The following is a 24051-nucleotide window of genomic DNA, read 5'->3' on the forward strand; positions in this document are numbered from 1 at the left end:
TCATGTGGACGTTTGATATTTAGTTAATTTCTTTGTAGAAGTCACAAGGCGTTGGTCATAATGCGATTACGAATGCGATTTGACATGGGAACTGTTTTCCAATGAGTTGCCTGGCGGAAGGAGTCAAATAACTGGTATCCAGGTGAGAAGCCTGGGAGAGTTCACTCTATGATATAATTAGAACTGGATTTTTCAACTGAAGACCGGTAACTGTCGGATAATGTATAAGTAAACAATTACTTTACGTATATTCACTGATCTGTTCTCTGGCTTATTCTCAACAGTTATATTTAAAAATATAATAAAACATTAACAACAGATAGAATAAAATGAATACCATCATTCCAAGAGTTATAATTTGTTTCTTTCCTTTAAAGACTATGTTCTTGGTTATGATCTACCCATAATTCTTTTGGTTATTTTCAATCTTGTTCAGAGGATCGCAAAACATTTTCCAAACAATTTCATTTTGGATGCTCTCAGATCGAAACGAAACAATTCATGTTAACCAATGTCGAGCATTTGTGGGCTACAATCTGGCCGGCATGGCCATAACTCATATGCAACTACCGCCGGAGACATGCCACCAACATGGCGCAGTCGTAGGTCCCCTCTGCTTCCACATTTACATTCACATCCACATCCACCCATTAGCCATTCCCAGAGCTCTCCAACACGAGCCAAGAAGCCAAGCCAAGCCAAGCCAAGGCAAACCAAGGCAAGGCTGGCCGAAAAGAAAATAATCAGCATAGATTTCTGGCCAGATCGGCAGTGGCAGCGGTCACCTCCTAAGCCGCGCCATGCCACAGCCAGTGGCAGTTGCAAGTGCCTGCCTCTATTTCAGCTCCGCCAAAGCGTTGTGCTGCATGCCACCAGCGGTGCCATTTTGGCTTTTGCATTCCCCAAAAATTACTTATTCTTATGGGTAAAAATTCAAAATCTTTGTTTGTTTTTTGTAAAATTATAAATATAATAATTATTTACATCCAGTTACGTATATAGTACCAGTGTTTGAGCTAAAAAATAAAAACGTACAAACATTAAGAAAATGTTGCGATACTTGTGCACCAATGATTGATTCCCTAGTAAGCTTCATTAAATGTAATTTATTTGTTGCAAAATATTTATAATTTTAATTATTACTAGAAACTCATGAAAAATAAGTAGTTATATCAATAGTATGCAAAAATGTTTACATAATCAACCAATCTGCAGCATGGATGGGATAACCGAGAGAGTGCAATGAAGTTTTTAAATTCAAAAAAGAAAACATAAAGTAAATATTTTTAAAATAAGTAAAAGCGAGGTCAAACAACCAAAAATAAAATGAAGATTTTAAAAATAGTTATTGTAAAAGGTAAACAATCATTACTTTGTCTAAATTCGAAAAAGAAAGCCCAAGGTACAAATTTTCTTAAACATTCAAAGTTTATAAATAGTTATTGTATAAGTTAAAAACTTAAATGTAAGCTTATTTGATCCTATTGTATTTGAAAGACTTTTAAATGTTATTTTATAGGTTCAACTGTAGTTGCAATAACTTTAAAATGTGCTTTGGTTAAGCCAAATAATAAATTCTTTGCAGTTATTGTGATTTGCGCTCTAATTTATAAGTTTGCAATATGCTGGCTGCTGACAAATTATTATTTAAGAGAGTCTCAGACGGCTTAAGTCATCAACGAATGTTCTATTTTCTTAAATCTCCTAACCTTTTCTATAGCCAACTGGCGGTCACCACTGGTTGCATGCCACATGGCTAGGTGGTTGTGGCATGGCCGGACCAGAAGAGAGTAACTCGTGCTGCACGTCGTCGTCGCTGGTCGTTGGTCGTTGGTCATGTCGTGTCGCTCTTTCGGAGGCTGCGGCACAAATTTATATATAGCAGCTTGCCGCCCAGCCCCCGTACCGCTCCCCCGCCCACTGCACCGCCCCCTGTACCGCCTTCTGCCCACTCAGCTGGCTCCCTGTGTTCCTGTTGTTGTTGCCATTGATTTATCGTGATCTGCTGGTTGTCGATTTTTTGTTTTTGGTTGCTGTTATTTTGTTCGTTCGCCGGTTCGTTGTTGCCTCTGCTGCTTACAACTCTGTTGTTCTTTTTTTTGTCTCCTTTTTTGTTGTATCTTTTTTAGTAATTTTTTTTTTTTGGTTTTGTTAAAAATGTTGATTATTGCAAATTGCTTTGGCGATTGGTAGCAGCTACTTAGTTGTGTTTTGTTGCTTGTTCTTGGCAATTGTTTGAACAGCAAACAGATCAAGCAAGAAAAAAAAGCCATGAAAAAATGGTTTATAGTGGCGATTATGTTGGCTACTGCTACTGATCCCCGTGCCCCGATCCCCGCCTTCACCCAATCTCGATGTGTGTCTAACGGTTTGGTTGGCTCAGATCTTTAGATCGGTGGCATGCCTAATTGGTTTTTATTATACAACCGACAACATGTGCCCGCCTCGGTATGCAAATGGTGTCTATTGTTACGCCTACACAAGTCGGGTCTTGTGTCCCTAAAAAAATAAAATAAATGTTTGTCAATACAGTGCGGTTCGAAACTCAAGCACAATTAACAGCCAGAATTCCATAGATAACGATTATCTATCAAATAATCAAGACCAAAAAAAAAGCGACCCGAAAAACAATATAATATAAAATGTAAATTAAAATCAATCAAATTTAAAAGAGTGTTTGTTTTTAAAGTTTGAAACGCACTGTCTGAATGCGATTAAATTAATATACGATTTATATACATTTCTCAAAAAAGAGAACTTGTTGACGAAAAGTTCGGCAAAGCAAAAATGAAGAGACAAAAGACCTAGAAAAAATGTATTTATTTGTTGTGTTATGCTTATATACTGCACACTTTTGGATAGGCTTAAACAGAATTAGAAATTCCACTCCTAAGTGTTCTAAAACTCTTACAACTATAGTTTGAGTATGCAAATAATCAAATAAATAAAATAGCAGCACCACCAAAAGCTCAAATATAAGCTGAATGAGGTAGACAGAGGATCGAATTTTTGTGAATGGGACAGATGAGAAGCAAGTTCTGACAACTTGGGATACATTTGATCAGATGTATTTGACAGGTTAGTATTTGCATTAAATTTGCATTAATTCCCAGACGGTCTCAAACATATTTATGAAAAAACATAGCCTTCAAAGCAGATCTTGGCCCAGCCCTTGGGCATTCAACTGTCATACCGTATTAAGGCGTCTGCATGTTGCCTTAATAAGCCTTCCTAATTTGTGGATAAACAATTATAAATTATGAATATTATGCGGCTTATCCAATCTTTTCAGACGACCACCCCGAGCGGAGTTGGGGAACCCACACCCAGATGCGAATCGAATATGTTAAACCCAAATCTATCGTGGCTGAACGTCCACACCTCAGGTGGCGATAGACTAGCATGTCTCATTAATATTAATATGGCCAGCCGTTCGTTCGCCCAACTAGTATCTTTGTATCCATCTGTGCTGAGGCCTAAGGCCTGTTTAGGTTTCATGTGTGATTTTTGTTTTTATTTTGCTTTTGGGAGATAAATTGCCTTTGTTTATATTAGTTAATATATAATCTTTAACGCCATTAATTTAGTTGCGCGTATTAATTGCTGCTGATTTCGCTTGTCAAATCAATTTTTGTCTGTATCTCAGTCGTGGTCTGGGTCTTATTAATTTTTTGTCTTATTTGTATTTACATTTCAAGTTTTTCAAGTTGTTTTTCTTTGCTTCTCTTGGCGGGTTCTTTGTTATTGCCTCTTTTTGACAGCAGAAGCGTGCTCTTGTGTAGACACATTCGTGTTCGTTTCTTTTTGTTTCTTGCTTTTGATTAATTTACTTTGGCCAGCGAACAGAAGCCACATCGATTTGGTTTCTTTTCGAGGTATTAATTTACTAAAATGTTAATTAATTTGTCAGGCGTCGACAGCCGTCGAAATCGCTTGATAAATAGTCCAGAAAACGGAGTTCGGAGGGAAAATCTTTTCCTCTTTTCCGAATCAACATCATCATGGCTTTGAAATTGTTGTGGTTAAGTACTTAATAATATTTGTATCAAGTCTCCAGAATATGTCTGACAAGGATAAGGATGAAGTACCTGAGAAGTTGGACGATCTTCGCCAGGACGATCCCAACCCTGATGATTCCATTGCCACCGGCACTGTTAGCATATCGCCGTCCATCCTGCGACCCATCAACACCCCCAGACCCGATATCTCAAATGCTCCCTCAGTCGTCGTTTCGTTGCCGGAAGTGGAAGTCGAAAGTGAAAACCTGACCGAAGAAACCGCGCAGCAGCGACTCCGGCGTAGGATGAGATTCTTGGAAATGCGGCGGGAACATTACAATAACATGCTTGAAAACAGTGAACAGTGCCACATGGAGAGTACCGAGGACGAAGATCATAAAGATCAGGAAGATAAAAAAGGGCCCAAGTAGAGACAGTTTATAATATTCTTGTTAACTTTGTAATTGTTTCCGTTTGATTTAACGCTATAAATTAAACGTTAATTAAGTAAACACTGTATTAAACGATCTACAGATTTGGTATTTAACTTGCAGACTGGCCAAAAATATTTCAAATCGAGGCAAGAAGTCGCTTTCGTATTTATAGTTTGCCGCGTAATTAGAATTGCTGGCGCCATCTATCATATGGCCTATTTGTTTTGAAAATGGTGAACAGAGTAATGGGTTATGAGATACTTTCTTTTCATGTTGATACAATTTCAAAAAGTGATATTTTACCAATATCAAACCATGTTTCGAAAAAGCTTAACAAAAAAGTCTAGAAATCAACCTTATATTGGCATGATAAGTGTTTAGATTGTTAAAGTTAACAAAGCTTTTTGCCCTAGTGTGGTGAATCAGTTTTTAAGAGGTCAACGGATCAAGGTAGTGGTCACGAATCTGTGATTCAATAAGTCAATGAATCAACTTTGGGTAAAATCCATTCACACACACTCACCTGGCAAATGAGCTGACGGTAAGTTCGCCGTTGTGGCTGCTACTGTTGCTGCCTGGACTGAGACGCTCCCTCTTGACGCTGTGGCCCATATGATGTGGCTGTTGACTCGATTGATGGTTGTTGCTTATGCTGCTACTACTACTGCTGCTATTGTTGTTGTTAATGGTGTTATTGTTGTTGTTGTTGTGAATTGTGACCATCGGCGCATCCTTGTGATTGTCCATCTGCAGCGGCGACAACTTCTCATGCTTGACCTTCTCCAAATACAGAGCGGCATAGGCAGCAGCCACGGATGCAGTGTTCGCATTGGCGGTGCAGGCGGTATTGGCAGCGGAGGAGGCGGATGAGGACGAGGAGGAGGAGGAGGAGGCTGCCGAGGCGGGAGCACCCAGGGAGGGCGTGGCGGCCTGACTAACCGCCACCCCACCACCCGCCCCACCGGTGGCCGCTTCGCTCAGCTTCTTGGCGCTACTCTCGATGGCCCCATATCCGCTGAGCAGCAGCGATCGCTCGCTTAGCATTTTGGCAGTGGCCGCAATGGAGGGGTACGATGAAACGGGGCTCTCCGAGCTACTCCTGCCCTTCTGGCCCAGCTGCCGCAGATCGCTGGCCAGCCGCTCGAGGTGCTTCCGCTTGGTGGCTGTGGCGGTCGTGGCCGCTTGCTGGTCGTCGTGGGTCGCCGGTTGGGCTGCGCTGCGACCGCCCACAATGGCGGTGGTGGCCTTGGCTGGCTTCTGCAGCAGTATGTCGGTGGGTGCGTTACCTGCAAATTGGACAAAATAGAGTGTGAGTTAGTCGGGGAGTGAACTATGTATATAAAAGTGCGTTACAATGCACTCTATTTAAATCTGTCAAGGCAAATTCTCTTATAACACTATTTAACTAGAGGTTTTGTTTTAATTTCAGTAAGTCTTTTACATTAAAACCAATTTTTGTTTTATAAAAATATAACTACATAAATTCTTATTAACACTCCAGAGGTTTTATAATATAGAATTCGTTAAACATTTCAAAGACTCGCAAACTTCAAAAGAAAAAAACTATTTTTTAATATTATATATATATAATAAGTAATCATTTGGATTGATTTTTGTTAGTATGCTCTGTTAGTAATTAAATCAAATTCAAAGTTTATTTATTTTAAAAAACTCACCAGTATTAGACAAAAATAAAATATTTAAAATTGAATATTAAACTTTTCAAAATTGAAATTCTAACTGTACACGCAAGCTTATAGAGTAGAAGCACACATAAGAACACACTCGGCAATGACACGCACCCATAGACTGAGCCAAAAACATTGTGGTGTAAAAAGCTCGAGGCTTGCGTCGCATGCAAATCGGCCAAAGGTTAAAATAACTTATAATATGTTAACAAAACCATTGACCTGCATCGTTGAACCCTTAAGCTAATTATCGGGGTGAGCCAGGGGGCGCGAAGTGCACGTCAACGCTGCGTACAGTACGGCAGAGTGCGATTCGAACAGTTACAGAGCCCGGAAAAAACAATCATTAAACAAACAAACAGCAGCAAACCCAGACAGTGAAATGGGGAGTTAGGTGGTAGAAACAATCGTACGCACTTAACTTGGAGATAAGGGAACTTCTGTAGGGGTTAAATTCAAAAAAGAGTTGTCAGTAATCATAGGAATTCAATTAAGTTCAGTTTCCAAACTTTTTTTCCACTTATCAAAATTTCTATATTTATCATCTTTGTTTCTCTTAATCTTTTGTGGGGTAAAGCAAAATTTATTCCCGAGAAAGTTTATTATAAATTTTATCGTGTATTTACTTAAAGTAAATCCATCCAGTTCAAATTTTAAATTAAAAATAACATTATTGACTTATTGGATGATAGTTAATTTGAAAGCCAAAACCATTGTCTTAATTAGGGTAACCAACCTTACTTTCTGCATCAAAGGGTACCCATACATAAAAGCAGAAACACTTATAAAGATATTCAAACAAAATTTTATGGTGCTTTTTTAACTTCCTCCGCAAATGGCAGGGCAAGCAAATTCTTTATTTACCCAAGTTTTTATTCCCAATTTTTGTTAGGCCACAGTTGACTACATACTTTGGCTCGCACATAAACAATTTAATTGTAATTTAACTGGCAAAAGTTAAAAAGCAAATACGTGTATCAATGCGTGCACAAGCAATGACCTTTACCTGCGAGGTAATGGTCGGCCAGGTGGAGGACAGGGGATAAGCGATCTATCGAAACCCTCTCAGCCAGCAGGTGTAAATTGATGGAAGCCACACCAGCCCCAGTCCCAAACACAGACAGCAAGCCATACCCATACTAATACCCAAAACCTGGTGCCAGATCCACTTGCTCGCATGTTTGGCAGCCAAAGCACACAGCATAAATAATTAAATGAAATATTTACAAGCGAAATTAACAACAATTTGTAGTTTTAAGCTCGTTACGATCCCCACAATCGGAACCCAAATCAAAACAGAACCAGAATCGAGGCTCGGAATTGCATTGGGTTTGGTCAACAGAACGAAAGCTCCCTGCCGATCTGCCTTATATCAAATTTCACCCTTCATATTCGAGCCCGAAATAGCTTATATATATGCTGTTTAATAAGTTGTCCATGCGTTATCATAAAATTAAGTTTATTATTGGTTAGCATAGAACTTAATTTCTTAAGTTGTGGGTATATAATGAAACATAGAAAGAAACCAAAACCAACCGCCCTAAAGTGGTTAAACAGTGGATGACAAGCGTATTTGGATTCGTCTAGATTTGAGTTGTGCGAATTTTACAATATTTACAAACTATACTTATTAACAATATAATTTTAATATGATCTACACGACTGAAATAGAAAATCAGAATTTCGATCATTTAACGCATTCTTTCTAAAAGATAAAAAATTTGTGTGATTATGTTTGTGCTTTGAAGATATATTTTCTTGTGTATTTGTGTTTTTTTTGTAGCTTTATATGCGTCTATCAAACGCAGTTTGTATCCCTTTGTATTATTTGTAATAAAAAAAAAGGTTTAAAGTAAAATCTAGCTTGAAGAGAATTTTGCGACTCTCCCAATTTGTATTTCATATATAACAATCATAACCATTAAAACCCCGTTCCCTTTTTATAAAATGTGACAAAATGCTTAGCAATGGTTAGATTGACGAAATATGGGATTTTAAGGAATATATTTTGGCGTATTCCAACTAAATATATTTCCGCTTCTCAATTTTCTAGAGATATTCTATCTGCTTTAAAGCAGATAGGAATATAATTCTGGCGATGATTGAGATATGGAATTATTTTCTTTTAGGCCTGTCATATATATTTTCGAGAACTGGTAATCAACATTGAGAGTGGTTATATTCCTTATTTTTTTTTGGATACCCTCGTCCCACTGTGCCCGCTATCGTTTTCCCATTTCGGTCGGTCAGCGAGCTCCAGCTCCCCAAAGACCCCTGATTGGCATCGCTTGGTGCCAATGGTGCTAAGTGCCGAATGTCGAATGCCGAAGATCATTATGACGATGACGATGACGATGACGATGTTGATGAGAGAAGGCGGACCCGATACAGCCGTACGGGAAAAGGGGGAGATATGGGGGGTATAGAAACCTCGACCCAACATGTGCCATGCGCGACACTGTTGACTTTTTCCAGTCGGACGTTATGTTTTTTTTTTCCCCCACCGTGCTCATACCTGAGTATCTGTGAGCGATCCGCGCGGTGACAGGCCGCATTTCGGTCGCCACTGGGTCGGCAAGTGTCAATAGTACTAATAGACGACGCCGACATCGAAAACTTACGACCGAGCACGTTCATGTTCACGTTCACACCATAGAAAGTGGCGGGTGCACAGAGTTCTGGGAGCGGTAAAGTTCATTGCCATTTGGGGCGATACGTATACGTATACATATACGTATACGGCATACTGGCAAACACAGCTGCCGTGCCGACCTGTCATGTGACCATTTTTCATATATTGGCAGCAAGTAAAAATACGAGTGTACTAGAGGCAATAATTGCGACAAATTGACATAGATTTTCGACCCACACAGCTGCCGCTGAAGGGTCACACACTCGACCGTCTAGACCTTGGGAAAAATCCCAAAAAAAAAAAACACCTAACCTCTGACGCAAGAAATCATCGGTAGCTGATTAACTTACAGTGCAGAGTGTGGAGGGTCCAATGGGGAGTACGGCTTATCAGCCGAATTTATTATTTCTTTTGACCTCATTTGAAAATCAAACAAGCGCCGGACCAGCCAGCTGACTGCTAACTACTGACTGCTGACTTCCCCCTTGCCCTTTATGCAAACTCTGCGCTGTTGTTATCGCGCCCCCTGCTCGAAAGGAACGACAGGGTTCAACCTTTGTTCCCGAATTGTTTCGTAAGAAGAGTAAATAAGCCAAATACATAGGAGTATCAGTAAGTCAAGAAGGTAATACTGAAGCACGCTGATAAATAGGGTCTCTGGCTGAGGTTCGGGTTGTGGTATCAGGGCAGCGGGAATGGAAGCGAATCGGTCTATCTACGGCACAAGACCCTGAACCGATTCCATGTCGAGTTCGATTCGCTTTAGCCTCTTCAATGGCTGACTATTTTATTTTGCCCTCCTTTATTTATTCTTGCCTCGCTCCATTCTTTTCTATTGTATCTGATGGTCGGAGATTGTGAGGTTTATTGATTAGAGGGCATAAGTATTATTTGTGACCCCTTCACGTTGTGAAATCAAAAATGTGTCAACATAGTTAATGGGAACAAGCTAAATGAGTCGAGTCATAAAATTACAAACTAAATACAAACGGTGACGTTTCCCAATTCTGTGAAGCTATAACTCCAGATTGATTATAGTTTTGCAAAGATAGATTAGGCATTTCAACTGAGAGTTAAAAAGCATCTTTACTATTGGTATTTTGTATTTGTTGAGTGTTTTGCATTTGGGACAACCTATTTCTAGTTTTAATGGTAAGTACCAGTGTACAGTTCCCATTCCACCGTTTTTATTCGCTCTTTTTTCGTCACATTTCTTATAGATAAACATTTGTGGTGGCCTATCAGTATCTGTATCTGTATCTGCATCGCTCTGCGCTGCTTTAGTTTCAGCTCGAGGTTCACTCAGTTTCAGTCAGTTTCAGTTTCCTTTTTACGTGATTTCTTGTATCTCAAGTGTTGTGCTCTGGTCGCGGGGTCTTATCGCCTTGTTTGTCCAAGTGCCAGTTGAACTATATATGTATGTTCCTCATGCTGATGATGATGGTGATGATGATGATGATGAGGATGATGATGATGTGACGACGATGATGATGATGATGTATGTATTCCTATATAGGGGGCTTAGTACTCGTATATGGCCTTCTCATGGTTCACGATGTTTTCGTCAGCGTGTGTTTTCCCCCTTGCTCTCTTTTGTTGTTCTCAATTTATTGGGTCGTTTTTTGTGGTTTTTGAAAATCATGTCGCATTTATTAGATCATCAAAAGGTGTTAAAGATTGTGGAGCGCGTTTCACTGATAATATTTGGCCTGTCCTTTTGTATGGCTTTCTGGAGCTCCAGTTCAATTGTTGTTTGCCACATTGGGTGAAAGTAATTCAAAGTTCATTAGAGATCTCCCATCTAACTGTTTACTTGGCTTGCCCGAAATTTACCCAGCTTGCCGTATCGTATACATTTTTTGATTTGTCATATCTGTTGAACCTGTTTCTTATCTTTATGGGATAGCAATCTCGGGGGAATCGCAATTTGCCACAACAATGGCGTGTGGAAATTAACCGGAACACAAATAACGACAAAACAACCAAATTGTTCAGATTGCGGAATTCCCAAGGTTCAGTGGTACACAAAGTTGTGCTAATTTTCAGGTTCATGGTCAAATTTTCAAGTTCAAAGTTTGCACCAAAAATGTTTACTTTTGAAAGCAAGCTAAATAAAGAAAAAATAATTCCATATTTTAGTTTTTATAAAGGGTAACCCCCATCATATGATTAATAATGGTTCCTTCCAACTTTTCTCAATTAATTGATTAACCAATAAAATCGGCAAGTGACAGACCTAGAAATGGATTTTGGAAAATCCAATAATAAAATTCAGAGATAGCGAACTGGAACGGACGCCAACTAAAACCAATGGACAACCGCAACAGGCAACGCGATCTAACGGTTCATGACACTGTTCCCCACAGGTCCACGGCAAATTGAAATTTCAAATCAAATCAGAGCGCGGCGCAAGACGGAAATGGCAAATGATTTTCTTCCAACATTCTGCGACTCCATAACGGACAGCCAAAGAAAAAAAAAAAAATAAAAATAAAAATAAAAATGGCCAAGAACCAAAGGAAAAATTTCATAAATTATTAACACCTCTGCCATTTGAACTGGACAAACTGGTACCCGTTCCCTATGTGTGTGTGTTTGTGTGTGTGTGTTTGTGTGTGTGTGTTTGTGTGTGTGTGAATGAAAGACGTGCCTCTCTTTGCGCTTCTCATTGAGGTGAGCTGCTGCCTGGCCCATGTCTTCGGACTGCATAATTGCTTTAATGGAATTTGATTTTACCCAACCTCTCAACACGCTCGGCTAAAGACAAGTGTCAGAACTAGCGTCCCGAGCGGAAGGCTTAACTCTCTGTAAGCGATAAATGCGTGACTCACGGTCTATATAGCCATAGAAATGTATCGGAATTTGATATACTCATTTTAAAAGAATCGATTGCCCTATAAGGAATGAACTAAATAGTGGCTTTCTACAGTCATAACCAATGACCACGTTAATTAAGTGTCAAGCGTTTTTTTCTTTTGCGAAATTAATTCTTTAAATAACTGCTGCTTCTCTGGGTACTTTACAAAGTGGTTTACCTTTTAAAGAATTCGAATCTTAAGAATAAAATTATATGAGACACTTTAAGGAGATAATATGTATGATACCCACACTTGTCTATTAAATCTCTAAGCTAAGCTCAAAATGTTAGAAATACGCCGAGAAGCGTTTCAATAAAATAGATCGGAAGAGATATTTGACGATGTGTAGATATGAATTTGTTGTAGATAGCTATTTTCTACACATTTAGTAGGTATTACCTACTTCCAAAATTTCAATTAGTAAACATTCATCGTGTCACGCTCGCAACACTAGACCCCACCTTGTCGTTTTTTGGTCCATTGCAGATGATGTACAACCACTATTAGCATTAAAGTTTATTATCGACAACGACGCTGGTTCTGAATTCCTGTAAAACAGGTGCACCGCCACAGCATGCACACACATCCACACACACACAGTCGACTGCACAGTGAGGCCGTCAGAAGAGGCCTTTCAACTTTTAGCTAGAGATTTCTCCACCTCTGCCATAGTGCACCATACAAAACCGAACCGAACCAAACCGAACCGTACCATCCGTTCCGATCCGTTCCGATCCGATCCGATCCCAACCCCGTCCACATGGTTGCATGCAATGCAGGCGGCGCAATGCATTTGGCCGCTAAAAGCGCCTTATTTGGTTAAATTGGTGCAGATTGCTGCCAGGCCAGCTCTAAATAATAATTAGCACAGGTTTTTTCATCTTCTTCTCCAGCGTCGTCGTCGCTATCTCACTCCTGCTGCTTGTTCGCCTCGCCTTGCTGCGCTTTTGGTTTTAGTTTGGTTTTGGTTTTGGTTTCGGCTTGGTTTTGGTCATTCACCAGGCGCACCGCAAGCCAAAAAAAAAAAAAAAAAAAACGAACAAAAAATCGAAAAAAAAAAAGTAAACTAACCAAGAAAAAAACATCTTGTTGCATGCCACATACGGGGTGAAATTTCCTTAGAAATTTCGTGCTTGCCTGCTCTGGTTTTAATTTGATTTTTACTTGATTTCCCCGCCACTCTCCATCACCGTCACCATCACCATCTTCTACACCACCACCACCACCACCACCAGCAGCTTCAACCTTCCCCGTCGGCGTCTGGTGGCCCAGGTTCAGGTTCATAAATTTACTAGATGTTCGCCCGATTTCTTGGCTCTGCGTTGCATGTTTAATGTTGCTGCTCCGTTGCATATTCGCGTGTGCGCCATGCCTCTGTGGGCCGCACTCGCAGCCCCAACAATGTGGCTGGTTTTGCTCCTCGCCACCCCATTGAACCCATCAGTTGCCTTTTCGCTAATAATTATTTTCCTGGACTAGGATTTATGAAGCTGCAGGATCACTAGTTATGTCTGCCACTTGTTTTGGTTACTTGAATGGGTGCCATGTCGAAATCCTCCCAACTCAAACAGCAAATGGAATGTAGGGCTAAACTGATAGGAACCTACTGGGTTAAATTACATACGTAATAAAATCTAAGATTATCGCATATTTTATTTTCTTAATAAATCCATATAATAACCGTCGTAATTTAAAAATAGTTTAAAGTTTTACCATTATATTTGTTTAAATCATTAACATTTTTGATAATAGCCCATGACTTACCTATTTAATATGTAAAATTATGATTCTATTGTTACTATTTTATTTGTTAATTTAATCAATGAATTTTTGTTCAAGCATGTTTTTTGTCTTGAAAGAGTGGCCTCAGTTTTTTCTGCATAAAAACTTATAAGCAATTAGTTGGAAATATATGTGCCGCATAAAGTAGGCACTGATTTTTGAATAATCATCTACCAGATTATAATGAAATAAACAGTTCTTAATAGATACTTCAAATGATAAATAAAACATATTGCTTTCAAGTTTTCTAAATAAAATCATCAAACTGTCTGACTTTGGGATAATTAAATATATACCAAAGGAAATGTTGGTGTATAAAAATTAAACGTATAAAACAATTTGCCAATTGATGCCGATATGATAGTTAGAGCGAGACCCGAAGAGCTGCGATGGGAAAGGGAGGGGAACCAGATGTGCGCATGCCTCAAAGGCACCTGCCAAGACCGCTGGTGCTGGAGCTGGAGCTGGTGCTGGAGGTGCAATAGAGACCGACAGAGCGGCTTGATTCCCGTCCGAGTCTGGGGCTAAGGCGAGGAAATCAAGTGCAGATTAATTAAATTCGATAATTAAATGAACGGGCCGCGCCGGGGCTAGCAGATCGTGTCTGCCGCCAGCATCGGAGCTGAGCTGTGGCTTTGGCTTTGGCTTCGGCTGCCGCTGTTGGTTTTAGATGAAAGCTGCTAGACCCCAGCAGCAGCCAACGCAGCGGCAAAAGCAGCAGCACCATCAACAGCAGCAGTGGTATAATAATAAAAAAAAGAAACATTTGCACATTGGCTGCACATTTGGGATTGAGGTTGAGTCTCTCGCGACGGGTGATGGTGATGGTGATGATGGCGTTGGACCAGCCACGACCAGCGACTTCTTTCTTTGCCTCGTCTCCGGCTAATGCACTTCTGTGATTTTAGGCGCAGCGAATTAATGTGCATCGCTCTATAAATTTGTCAGCAATTAAACGAGCCAGTCGCCCGACTGCGCCACTAAAACTGTTTGCCAACTTTGGCCAATTTATCAGGGTAAAAGTTTCGGTGAGTTCATAACGTGAGGAATGTCAAATATAAGTTAAAATCAACCGATGGTTTTCTAATTAAATTTTCAAAAACATTCCATTTATTCTGTTAAGTTAATAACGGTTTTTAAAAAGATTTCACTAATTTTCCTTAGGGATACCTGAACAAAGGGTATTCCATCTACACCATTAAATCCAACTTCAACTTCTGCCAAAGAGAGACAATCTAAAGCCAATGTCCGGGTTCTTTTATGGATTTTGAGTCGATAAAAGTCACATACTCCTGAACTTTATATAGTGGACAGACTCAATGCTCGTAGAATCTTCAAATGTGCAACGAATTTTAGCCGACTTGATTGATATTGGGCGATAAAGAAACCGCTAAGGAACTTCTCTCAGTTTTTCTGCATCTGGCTCTCTGTCAGCATCCGTCTATATGTTTCTCTATCTCCATATAACATGTGTAGCAGTTGTAATGTATAGCTGGCAAAATCGGTGCATGTTGCACATAAATTTCATACGAGTTCAAGCTCAGTTCGCCACAAATTTATGGCCAAAGCGAATGAGGAGACGACTGGGACTTGGACTTGATCTTGGTTCGACTATGGGTCGGATGTTTTGAGGGGAAGTGAGTGCTTTTTGGGGCGTGTTTCCTTGTGCTCTGTCCTGTTAACAAGTTTGGAGTGTTGCAGCAGCATCCGCATCTTGTTTAATGTGTTTGTGGTGGCCATCCGTAAGGCTGCTGAAAGCCAGTTAAGGCCAAAGATTGATGGCGCAAGGTTAGAGCGCACGTAAAATGGAGATTGAATTGAAGGCATCAAAATAGTTGAATTTGTGTGTTCTTTAAACTTGACACTAATTTGGATTTATTTCATAGAAATCTATTTCATATCAATTCCATTTCAGTAGGTCTCTGCTGATTGCAAACAATGATAACGTTGCGTATACGTAATGATACTCATTGAGGAGGTCTTTTGTGAAGTGTTTTGAGTTAGTCATTGAAATTCGAGTATGTATTCTATGCCACTTTAATCCATTTTAATGCACAAATATACCAGCATTTTATATGTGTATAGTTGCTTATCCCACTTGGCTTACTTGGCGTATGCTTAACATCCGCAAAAATCACATTACAGATTTTTTTTTGTAACTTAAAAAAGGTTGTACTTCTCATCAAACCACCTGGCACATAACATCTGCAATCTTTTCCCAACCCAATCAAATCGTCTGAATGATTAAAGCACTTTGCATGTCATTCCACACCCCCGCAGGCTTACTTGGCGTATGCTTAATATGCAATTATAAATCTTAAACACGATCGCCCAGAAGGCAGCAAATAGTATAATTTCCTGCTCACCAAGTTTATGGGTTATTCTGTCCACATATTGTACGTCAATGTGGGGACTTGTATGTAGAAACATACACATTTGCTGCCGTTTTGCCAGCAGACTGGTGTGTACCAACGGGTTCAAGCAGTTCAAAACCTTTGCACACGAACTTATCGCACAAGGCGACTTCGTCTGGTTAGAGTGGAACAAAACCCAACCGAAACAATACGGTTCAGGCAAATAGGCATGGGTGGGGCAAGAACTCAAATTTTGGATTTTCAGTACGAATGGCATAGGCTTCCGAAAATATATTTCGAAGGTCCGTTTTTTCGACCATATGCTAATTTACAAGTACGTTTTAAACAAGAAAAGGGGACTACAAAATTAAAAAAACACTTTCTTAAAATATAATAATATAAATACAAAATATAATGATACGCAAGAACAAAAGAGCTCCGATTAAGTGACGTAAAATGATAATTTAAATGGAACAGCTTTAAAAATTCTTGGAAATCACAAAAGGTCAGCAGTTTTATTTAATTTCAATTAAATTTACTATGATCTTAAAACTAAATACCTTATCTTAAATTAATTACTAAACGCTTCATCTACATCTGAATTAGAAAATGACATTAGTCTGTTTGTATTGAATTCGCAATAATGAATAGAAAAATTTAATGGAAATAACAGAAGCCTCCTTTTTGGACTTGTGTAAAATCATTCGTATTCTTGTTAATTTTGGCTGAATTTGTTGGGTTTTTCATTTCGTGTCGACTGTTCCCATTTTGCCCCCGAGTTGAGATTGGTTTATGTGTATATATTTAAAATAAAATACAACAACAAGGAACGATGGCAGAGCAAAAAGTCAAAGCGGCAAAGCAGCGGTCGACGCGTACAAAATGAGACAGCAACAACAACATAGAGAGTACATATACATAGTACACAGATCAGCCAAACGGCGGCAACAAAAACAACAAATGCACAACAACATCAGCCGTGGAGAGTGTGTACACAAACGTCAAAAAAGTCAACTGCGCCGCTGCCATTTGATAAGAGGCCACAAGTGTAAATATAGACGACGACGACAACAACAACAGTAAAACCGCGATGTCCACGACCGCTGACTCTCTCTACCTCTCCCTCTCTCCCTCTGCTCTGCCCTCTCACACCCCCGTTTGGAGAGTACTCTTTTTTAGATTTCTTGCATCTCTCTCCCGCTCCTCGAATTGATTGATATTGCCATTTTGCCTTTGTCGCCATTTCATTTTTGCTTTCAGCAGTTCACCAGAGTTCATATATACATACATTTGTATATGCATGTGTATGTATATAGGTATATAATGCGTGTGTAGGTGGGGAGAGAAAGGGAGAGAATACATTTATTTCCAACTACGTGCTGCAATGCCACATGAGGTGGCCATTTGGGGAAGGGGGAGGGGGAGGTTGAGGGGAAGGGGCGAAATCGCTTGCATTTAGGGTTAACCACAAAATAGGTCAACACACTTGTCGAGGGAGCTGAACCCTCTGAGTCAGATAAGAATTTATAAAAGATCGACAGCTCGGGGCGAGCGAAGTGAGTCAGGGATATGTCAACACACCAATAATGTGCTTATGATTAAGAATTAATATCAAAATATTTGTTTTTGAAAGTCCTAACAGTTACAGCCATCACTGTAAAAAGTGAGCTAAAAAGACCAAGCTTTTTTTTTTTGTAACAAAATAATAATCAAAAAATATTCACATTACTGATTTATTTAAAAAAAAAATCGTAAAGAATATTATTTATGTTGTCACAAACTTAAATTGTTTTTACATCAAAAAGTCACGATAGGGGCTAAAGCAAACATTATCACTGTTTTCACTGCTAAACATTTTAAAATATGATTAAATTTTATTTCCGCGAAAACAATCTTTGCAAGGAAACTTAAATTACCTTGATAATTTCATTTCAAAAAAATTGAACGGAATTAAATTTTTCTTGGAAATTAAAAATTGAATTGATTAATCTCAGCGCAATGAGTTAAGCCGAAAACGTATTTATGTTTTTAAAAACGCATATAATTTTTGTATTACATTTTTTTTAAACAAATTTATTAAAACTGTTATCTCTTTTCTGCAGTTTGTACCCAAAAGCAGTTGATCACTTATCACTCCTTTCTTAAGTATATTTCTTCTTTTCCTTATAAGACCCAAGCAAAGAAAACGTTGACATCAAAATCAACGATCAATTGATTTGCAATTTCTGCAAATGACAAAAGATTGAAACGCTGTAATTTATGCAATATAAGTGGCTATAATGATACCCAACAACATAAACAACAGCGATTTATATGGTGTCTTTAATTTTTGTCGATTATTTGATCGTTTCTTTTTCCTTACCGCGCCGAGAATAAAGACTTAAAAAAAAATAACGCGTGCACCATACAATTTAACAGCTCAATATTTGCATAATAGCAGCGCGTGACAACAACAACAAAAGCGCGGGTGGAGGGACGGATAAAGACTGCGAAAAAGTTTGGTCAGACAAAAGATCGAGCATAATGGAAGTAATGGAAGCAATGACAGTACGAGGATGGCAAATATAAGCCGGTGAAAAAAGGGATGGTAAAAAAAGAACAGGTCAAAAAGACTTTACGTTCTTAAGATGCTAAAATTAAAATTATTTTACTCCAATTAAATGCCAATCAGATATTTAAAATTGTTAACAGTAGGATTTTAAAGTGCATCTGGTCAACTAAATACTATTTTATTCTAGTGATGTATTAATACAGTGGAATCATTGATATTTATATTTATGCTTGTGCACTAGTCAATATAGATTGATCTATCAACATTTTTTTTGATAACTTAAGATAAATCTTGATTTGAGGAAAGTGTTATTATTATTGCTTATATTGTTGTTATTGCTTTTACTGATTTTTTGTTATAATTACTATGTTGCATTCATCTTACTAAATTTTTATTTTATTTTTATTTAACCTAGTTAAGAAGATGGAAAATTGCATAATCTTGTACTACACTGCTGATAGATAGGATTGAGGAAGCAAGGTAAATAGAACGACTCCTCCATAAATCGCCAGACTAAACAACGGCGCTTCAATGACGGATTGACAAATCACACACAAAACCCTGGCACAAACAGGGACCCAAGACTGGGCACACTTTATGTAAGTATATATATTTTTGTGACAAATTTATGACTGACTTTGAGGTCCCCGTTCCCCGTAACCCGTAACCCGTACCCCGTGCCGCTCTTCCAATCCATCCAATCTACTGCTGTTGCCTGATCAACACAATAACGACGATGATGGGGATGGTAATGATGATGATCGTGGCACGTGAATACATGCCAAAATGTTTATGACTTTGGCCAAGGTAATAATTTGCCAACAACAATTCCGCGCACAGTCTGCAGATGGCAGGAGGCTGTCGGCCGATGATCATAACGATGATGATGATGGCGATGATGATGGCCCATCATAATGATGATAATTTGCATTTTAAATGCGCGACAAACTGCCACAAGACAACGGCAGCAGAAATGGGCCCAAGCCCCGCCTCCTCGTCATAGTCTTCGTCTGCCCATTTGAATACTCGCAGTCTGCTCACATATCTAGGCATAAAGTACTCCCATCGCAGGTCTCCTCGTAGAAGGAGTCACCATATTTGGAATCACAGAGGCCCAAAACGAAACGCCAAAGAAGCCACAAAGAGATCGTTTGCCAACCGAACTGGCGAGCCATACAAATTTGTCACACGAAATTGGTGTTTGTGACAAATAGAGAAAGGCGCGGTGAGTCCGGCCGGGCTGACTGAGATGAATGCGCTTTTGAGGCGACAAGTGATTGAACTATTATGCTGCAGGCCCAAAATCGCCAAAAGGTGGGGAAACAATAAACGTTTAGGCCGTCTCCCCTCATATGCATATTGTACAGTTACGAGAGTTTGCATAATGCGCCCCCTGAGCTTCAAGTCGGGCTTAGAATTTGGAGTCGAGTGGAGAGCCAGCAGATTCTGGCGTGTGTGAACTATTAGTGGATGTCCTTAAAAGGTTCGTAAAGGTTCTTTAAATGGAAGTTAGGGCATACGCAATGGCCAGAGTTGACTTATCTAAATTTGTGATATTTGCGAAGCCTGTTAACCACCCTATGGAATATCAATATACAATGGAAATCGTGACTTATAAAGAAAATTAGAAATAATCATACTTAAGCTAACAGTGTTCAAATGTTAAAAATAATAATACTGACGTTAAAATTGTATTTAAAGTAAAACTTATATAAACGATTCACCTTATTCTCATTACTTTGATACTATCTTGCTTATCTTAATTACAGACTAATTTATTTAATAATTTCACAATCTTGTTATTAATGATAAAAAAAATAACATCAAATGAGGGCGTACACATATTTATTGCCAAAGACAAGTGACCCTTGACAAAGTTTATACAAATCGTCCATCCAAGTAAATTTACTATCTTCTGTAAACTCAAAACTTAAAGAAAACTTTGCCAAACAGTTAGATAACATACGAAAAGATCACTTACAAGCAGGCAGATAAGCGGAATGTGAACTTAGAAAACCGGGCTAAGATCGCCTACAATGATGCACGAAATACACAAGATATCATTATTATCTGCTAGATAAATCACTATGCTCGCAATATCCGGCCAGAAGATAACGATCCCCGTGAAATGGCAAAGTTGTGCCACTCAAACACTTACACACTAACACACGCTCCAACGTTTTTAATAGTTCCTGCAGCTCTTCGGGCAAGCCACAAAAATCCACAAGAGACCAACTAATTGAGACATCATCAGCAGATGCCGAAAGTAGGCAGGAGGAGGAGCCGCAGGATTGGAAGGAGGCTAAGTAAACATAAAAAAGAATGCTTCAACTTCAACTAAAGAAGGCAGAAGGCAAAAGTGTAAATAGTTTAGAAAGCGCCAGAGGAAATCGAAAAGGTGAACCAAATGCACTGCAAATAACTGCAATACACTGACCTTGGTTTTTAATTATATTAGCCTAGGGAACTTTATATTTTTTGATGTGCCATTATAAGGTTTGCAGCTCATCATATAATTCTTTTAATTGTGTAGTTAAATATGGTAGGTGATAGAATAGAATAATAGTCTCTAACTTAGCTAAACCACACAATTAGCTAAGACTGCTCATTCGCTCAGTGTAACCCCCGAGAACATAAAAATCAACAGGAACGGCAACTATTTAATGGCAATTTTACAGCTTGCCATCTTCTATCCTCGACCGGGCCTACATCCCAACTGGTGCCCTGTCTTTGCAGTCCGATGATGAAGATTAGATGCCAAGGCAGGGGCCAAAGCCAAAGCGATCGCGGATCTTGAGTCTGTTAATTTTTTGTCATTTGCGGTGGCAAGGACAAGACTAAGACAGGAAACCGTCTTGTCCGACTGCAGCGTTTAACGATGGCACTGTGGCAACTCTATCGGCAACTAATTTGAGGTTACAGACGTTTGGGGTCGTAAAAAAGCGAGGGACCGAGTGAAAACTTCATTAGAGGCTACATAAAAAACGTTCGAAAAAACGATGGCAGATAAATAATGTGTCAGAAATTCAATTTGGGTAAAAGATTTTTGGCCAAGCTGACTGCCGACTGACTGATTGACAACTCTGGCTCCGAGCGTTGACCTCTGCGGACGGGGCTGTGCTCACAATTCGGCTGCTTCGAGTACGTGATCGCATAATGAATAACTTTCAAATTGAATAATCAAACAGACTCGCGGAGACCCATCGAGATGTTGTACTGTGTGTGCGTCTGTGTGTTGGGTGTCATAAAGCCAACTCGAGGCCGGCGCAGAAACATGGCCCAAAGTGCTTGCCCGAGTCTCGCTCGCTTGTCTTGGGGTCACGCGCATCGTGAAGGAGGCAAACAGAAACAGAACGAACAACGCAAAGCTGGACAAACGAAACGGAAAAATTCTTCAAAAGCCGTAAAGAGTTTGACAAGATTTTTACAGCGGTTCCACCAAGGAGTGAGAAATACGTTCTTTTTTAAACTTAATCTGTTTAGGTTAATCGATTACATAAGTTTAACTCTTAGGGCCCAAAGTACTAATATTTTAACAGGATTTCATAATCAGCTTCAATAAATAATGTTCGATAAAGAAATAATAAATCCTTTAACAAGGCAATGGGAGACACGTGAAAATTCTTAATTAATAACTTTGAATTAGTTAAAAGTTCAAGGTGATAAAGATCTGGTGTAACTTGTAAATTATAAAAAATTGTAATTATAAATTAGGTACCCTTATCATAGAATCAAAAAAACCATATTAAGAAAACGATTTATGTTACCTAGTTTTGAATATATTCCATATGTAGTTACTAACAGGGAAATAAGATGCACTTATAGGGTACTCCCACCTGTTCCAAACTTCCCGATTCGGGCCCAGCTTTTTTGAGGTCGTTTGCAGGTCCCACACCAGATCTTCCTCCTTTGCTTCCCGTGCATATCCCTCTTCACAAATTGCTTAAAAATGTTAATAAGCAAAGGCATTTTGGGATACACACAACACACTTGCCGATCCCCGATCCTATACTATATGGTGTGGTGTGTCGTGTCGTCCCCTCCCTTTCGCTCTTACGCACGCATCGAGTGATTGTTCTTTTGTTTCTGCTAACTCATCAATAATTTGCTCACGTTGCGACATTTTGTCAATATCTGCGCCAATGATCGTCGCCGTTTGGTCTGACCTGCCCCGAACCCCCCCTGATCCTCTCCTGTCACTGTAATTTCAACTGGTGCTTATTCTTCTTACTTTTGAGCAGGGCGCGAGCGTCGCTCAATGATTTTTTAATTGAATTCTAAAAGCGTTTCCCAGTCCTTTGTTGTTGTTATTTGGGAGCTACACTTTGGTATCTTTATATGTGTATAGTCTATATGGGTTTATGTGAAGAGAGAATCAACCTTGTGGTATGTGAGTTTAAAAAAATATCAAAAAAAAACACAAAACTTGAGGCTTGGACTCGCTACTTTTTTAATGGACAAGGCGCAAACTTTGCATGTAGTATTGTTGTTTTTGCTGATTTTATTGAGCGCCAGTTGTGTTTTTTTTTTGTGTTTTTAAATTTTTTCGCGCGCTCTTGGACTTGACAATTACATGGACTTTTTTCATGGCATTTCAATGACGTTCGTTAAATTTGTTACAGTCATGGTTAACACAGACACACACAAGCGCAAATAAAGAGAGACAGATACACTTGAAATTTATGGGCGCCTAACGTTTTTTTTTTTTCTTAACGTTTGTTTTTTCGTATTTCGTTTTGTTTTGTTATTGCCCATACGGCAGCTCAGTTCAAGTTCAATTATTAATGTAAAAAGCTGCACACACACACTTCATTAGAACAACAACAAACAACCTTAAATGCCATTAACTTATTCGTTTTTTATTTGTTATTATTAAATTATTTGCCATTTTGCTTCTTGACCAGAATGTGTAGGCAGGTAATTAGCGAACTATACAACAAATAAAAGAAACCATCGCTAAGCGCAGACACCGAAAGAAGGAGAGACCTTTTGATATTGCTTAATTAATATCAATTACTATCCAATTAGAGATCGCTAAGCTAAGCAGCCGGAATACAGAAAAAGGTCACTTGAAATTGATGAACTTTTGGCCTTTTACCCTAAAAGGTGCGGAGGGATCAAACACTTAAGATTGTTCGTTAAGTAAAAAATTGCTGTGGACTAAGGGAGAATCGAGTAAAAAATATTTATGGGAAGGAAGACGCTTTAAATTTTATAAGAGATTCTTTAGTCATGTTACCAAACCAATTTTCAACCTTCTTGTGAGAAACCATGTTAAAGGCAACTATTTTTTTAAGTAATATTGTTTAGAGCTCAAAGAATTGCTAAATCATTCAGACCTCCCACGTTTACAACATTTACCTGATCTAACCGCTTTCAAAACAGAATATTTTCCGCTGCCATCATAAACAGCATAATAACTATAATAAAATTATGTATTTAAATTTAAACTAGATGTATGTTGTGAAATGGTCAATTCCCATTCGCCTACAATACAACTTCTTTGTTAATTGTTGGCTTTGGGAACAATACTAATTGCCAATTGAAAGTTTGACCTTAATGAGAGGTGCTGCTAGTGTCTTGAATTCATTAAACGTATGACGTTTGTAAGGAGGAAACAAGAAATAAAAAGTCCAAAAATTTAGAAATTTTAAAAAACGTAAAAAAAGTTAAGCCAAATCTAATATCGATGTGGGAGTTACTTTATCATTTTTTCGCTTAGCCCAAACCGATAAGAATCGATCGTTTGCTTGC

The 24051-nt window shown here is 38.9% G+C and overlaps 2 protein-coding genes across 5 annotated transcripts in view; one reads left to right on the plus strand and one right to left on the minus strand.

Moving 5' to 3' along the window:
- Positions 1–24051, minus strand: part of LOC128263302 (mucin-19) — a 64030-nt gene that overhangs the window by 21803 nt on the left and 18176 nt on the right. For all 4 annotated transcript variants that reach the window (XM_052998280.1, XM_052998282.1, XM_052998284.1 and 1 more), the window contains exon 3: positions 4956–5718. In XM_052998280.1, coding sequence (XP_052854240.1) covers positions 4956–5718 — 763 coding nt within the window. The remainder of the gene's footprint in view (positions 1–4955; positions 5719–24051) is intronic.
- On the plus strand, positions 3985–4516 carry LOC128263304 (uncharacterized). The gene has a single exon (XM_052998286.1). It carries the CDS (start codon positions 4061–4063, stop codon positions 4427–4429), a length of 369 nt encoding a protein of 122 aa, XP_052854246.1. The 5' UTR covers positions 3985–4060; the 3' UTR covers positions 4430–4516.

Source organism: Drosophila gunungcola, unplaced genomic scaffold, assembly GCF_025200985.1.
Source record: "Drosophila gunungcola strain Sukarami unplaced genomic scaffold, Dgunungcola_SK_2 000001F, whole genome shotgun sequence".
Classification (NCBI taxonomy): Eukaryota; Metazoa; Arthropoda; class Insecta; order Diptera; family Drosophilidae; genus Drosophila; species Drosophila gunungcola.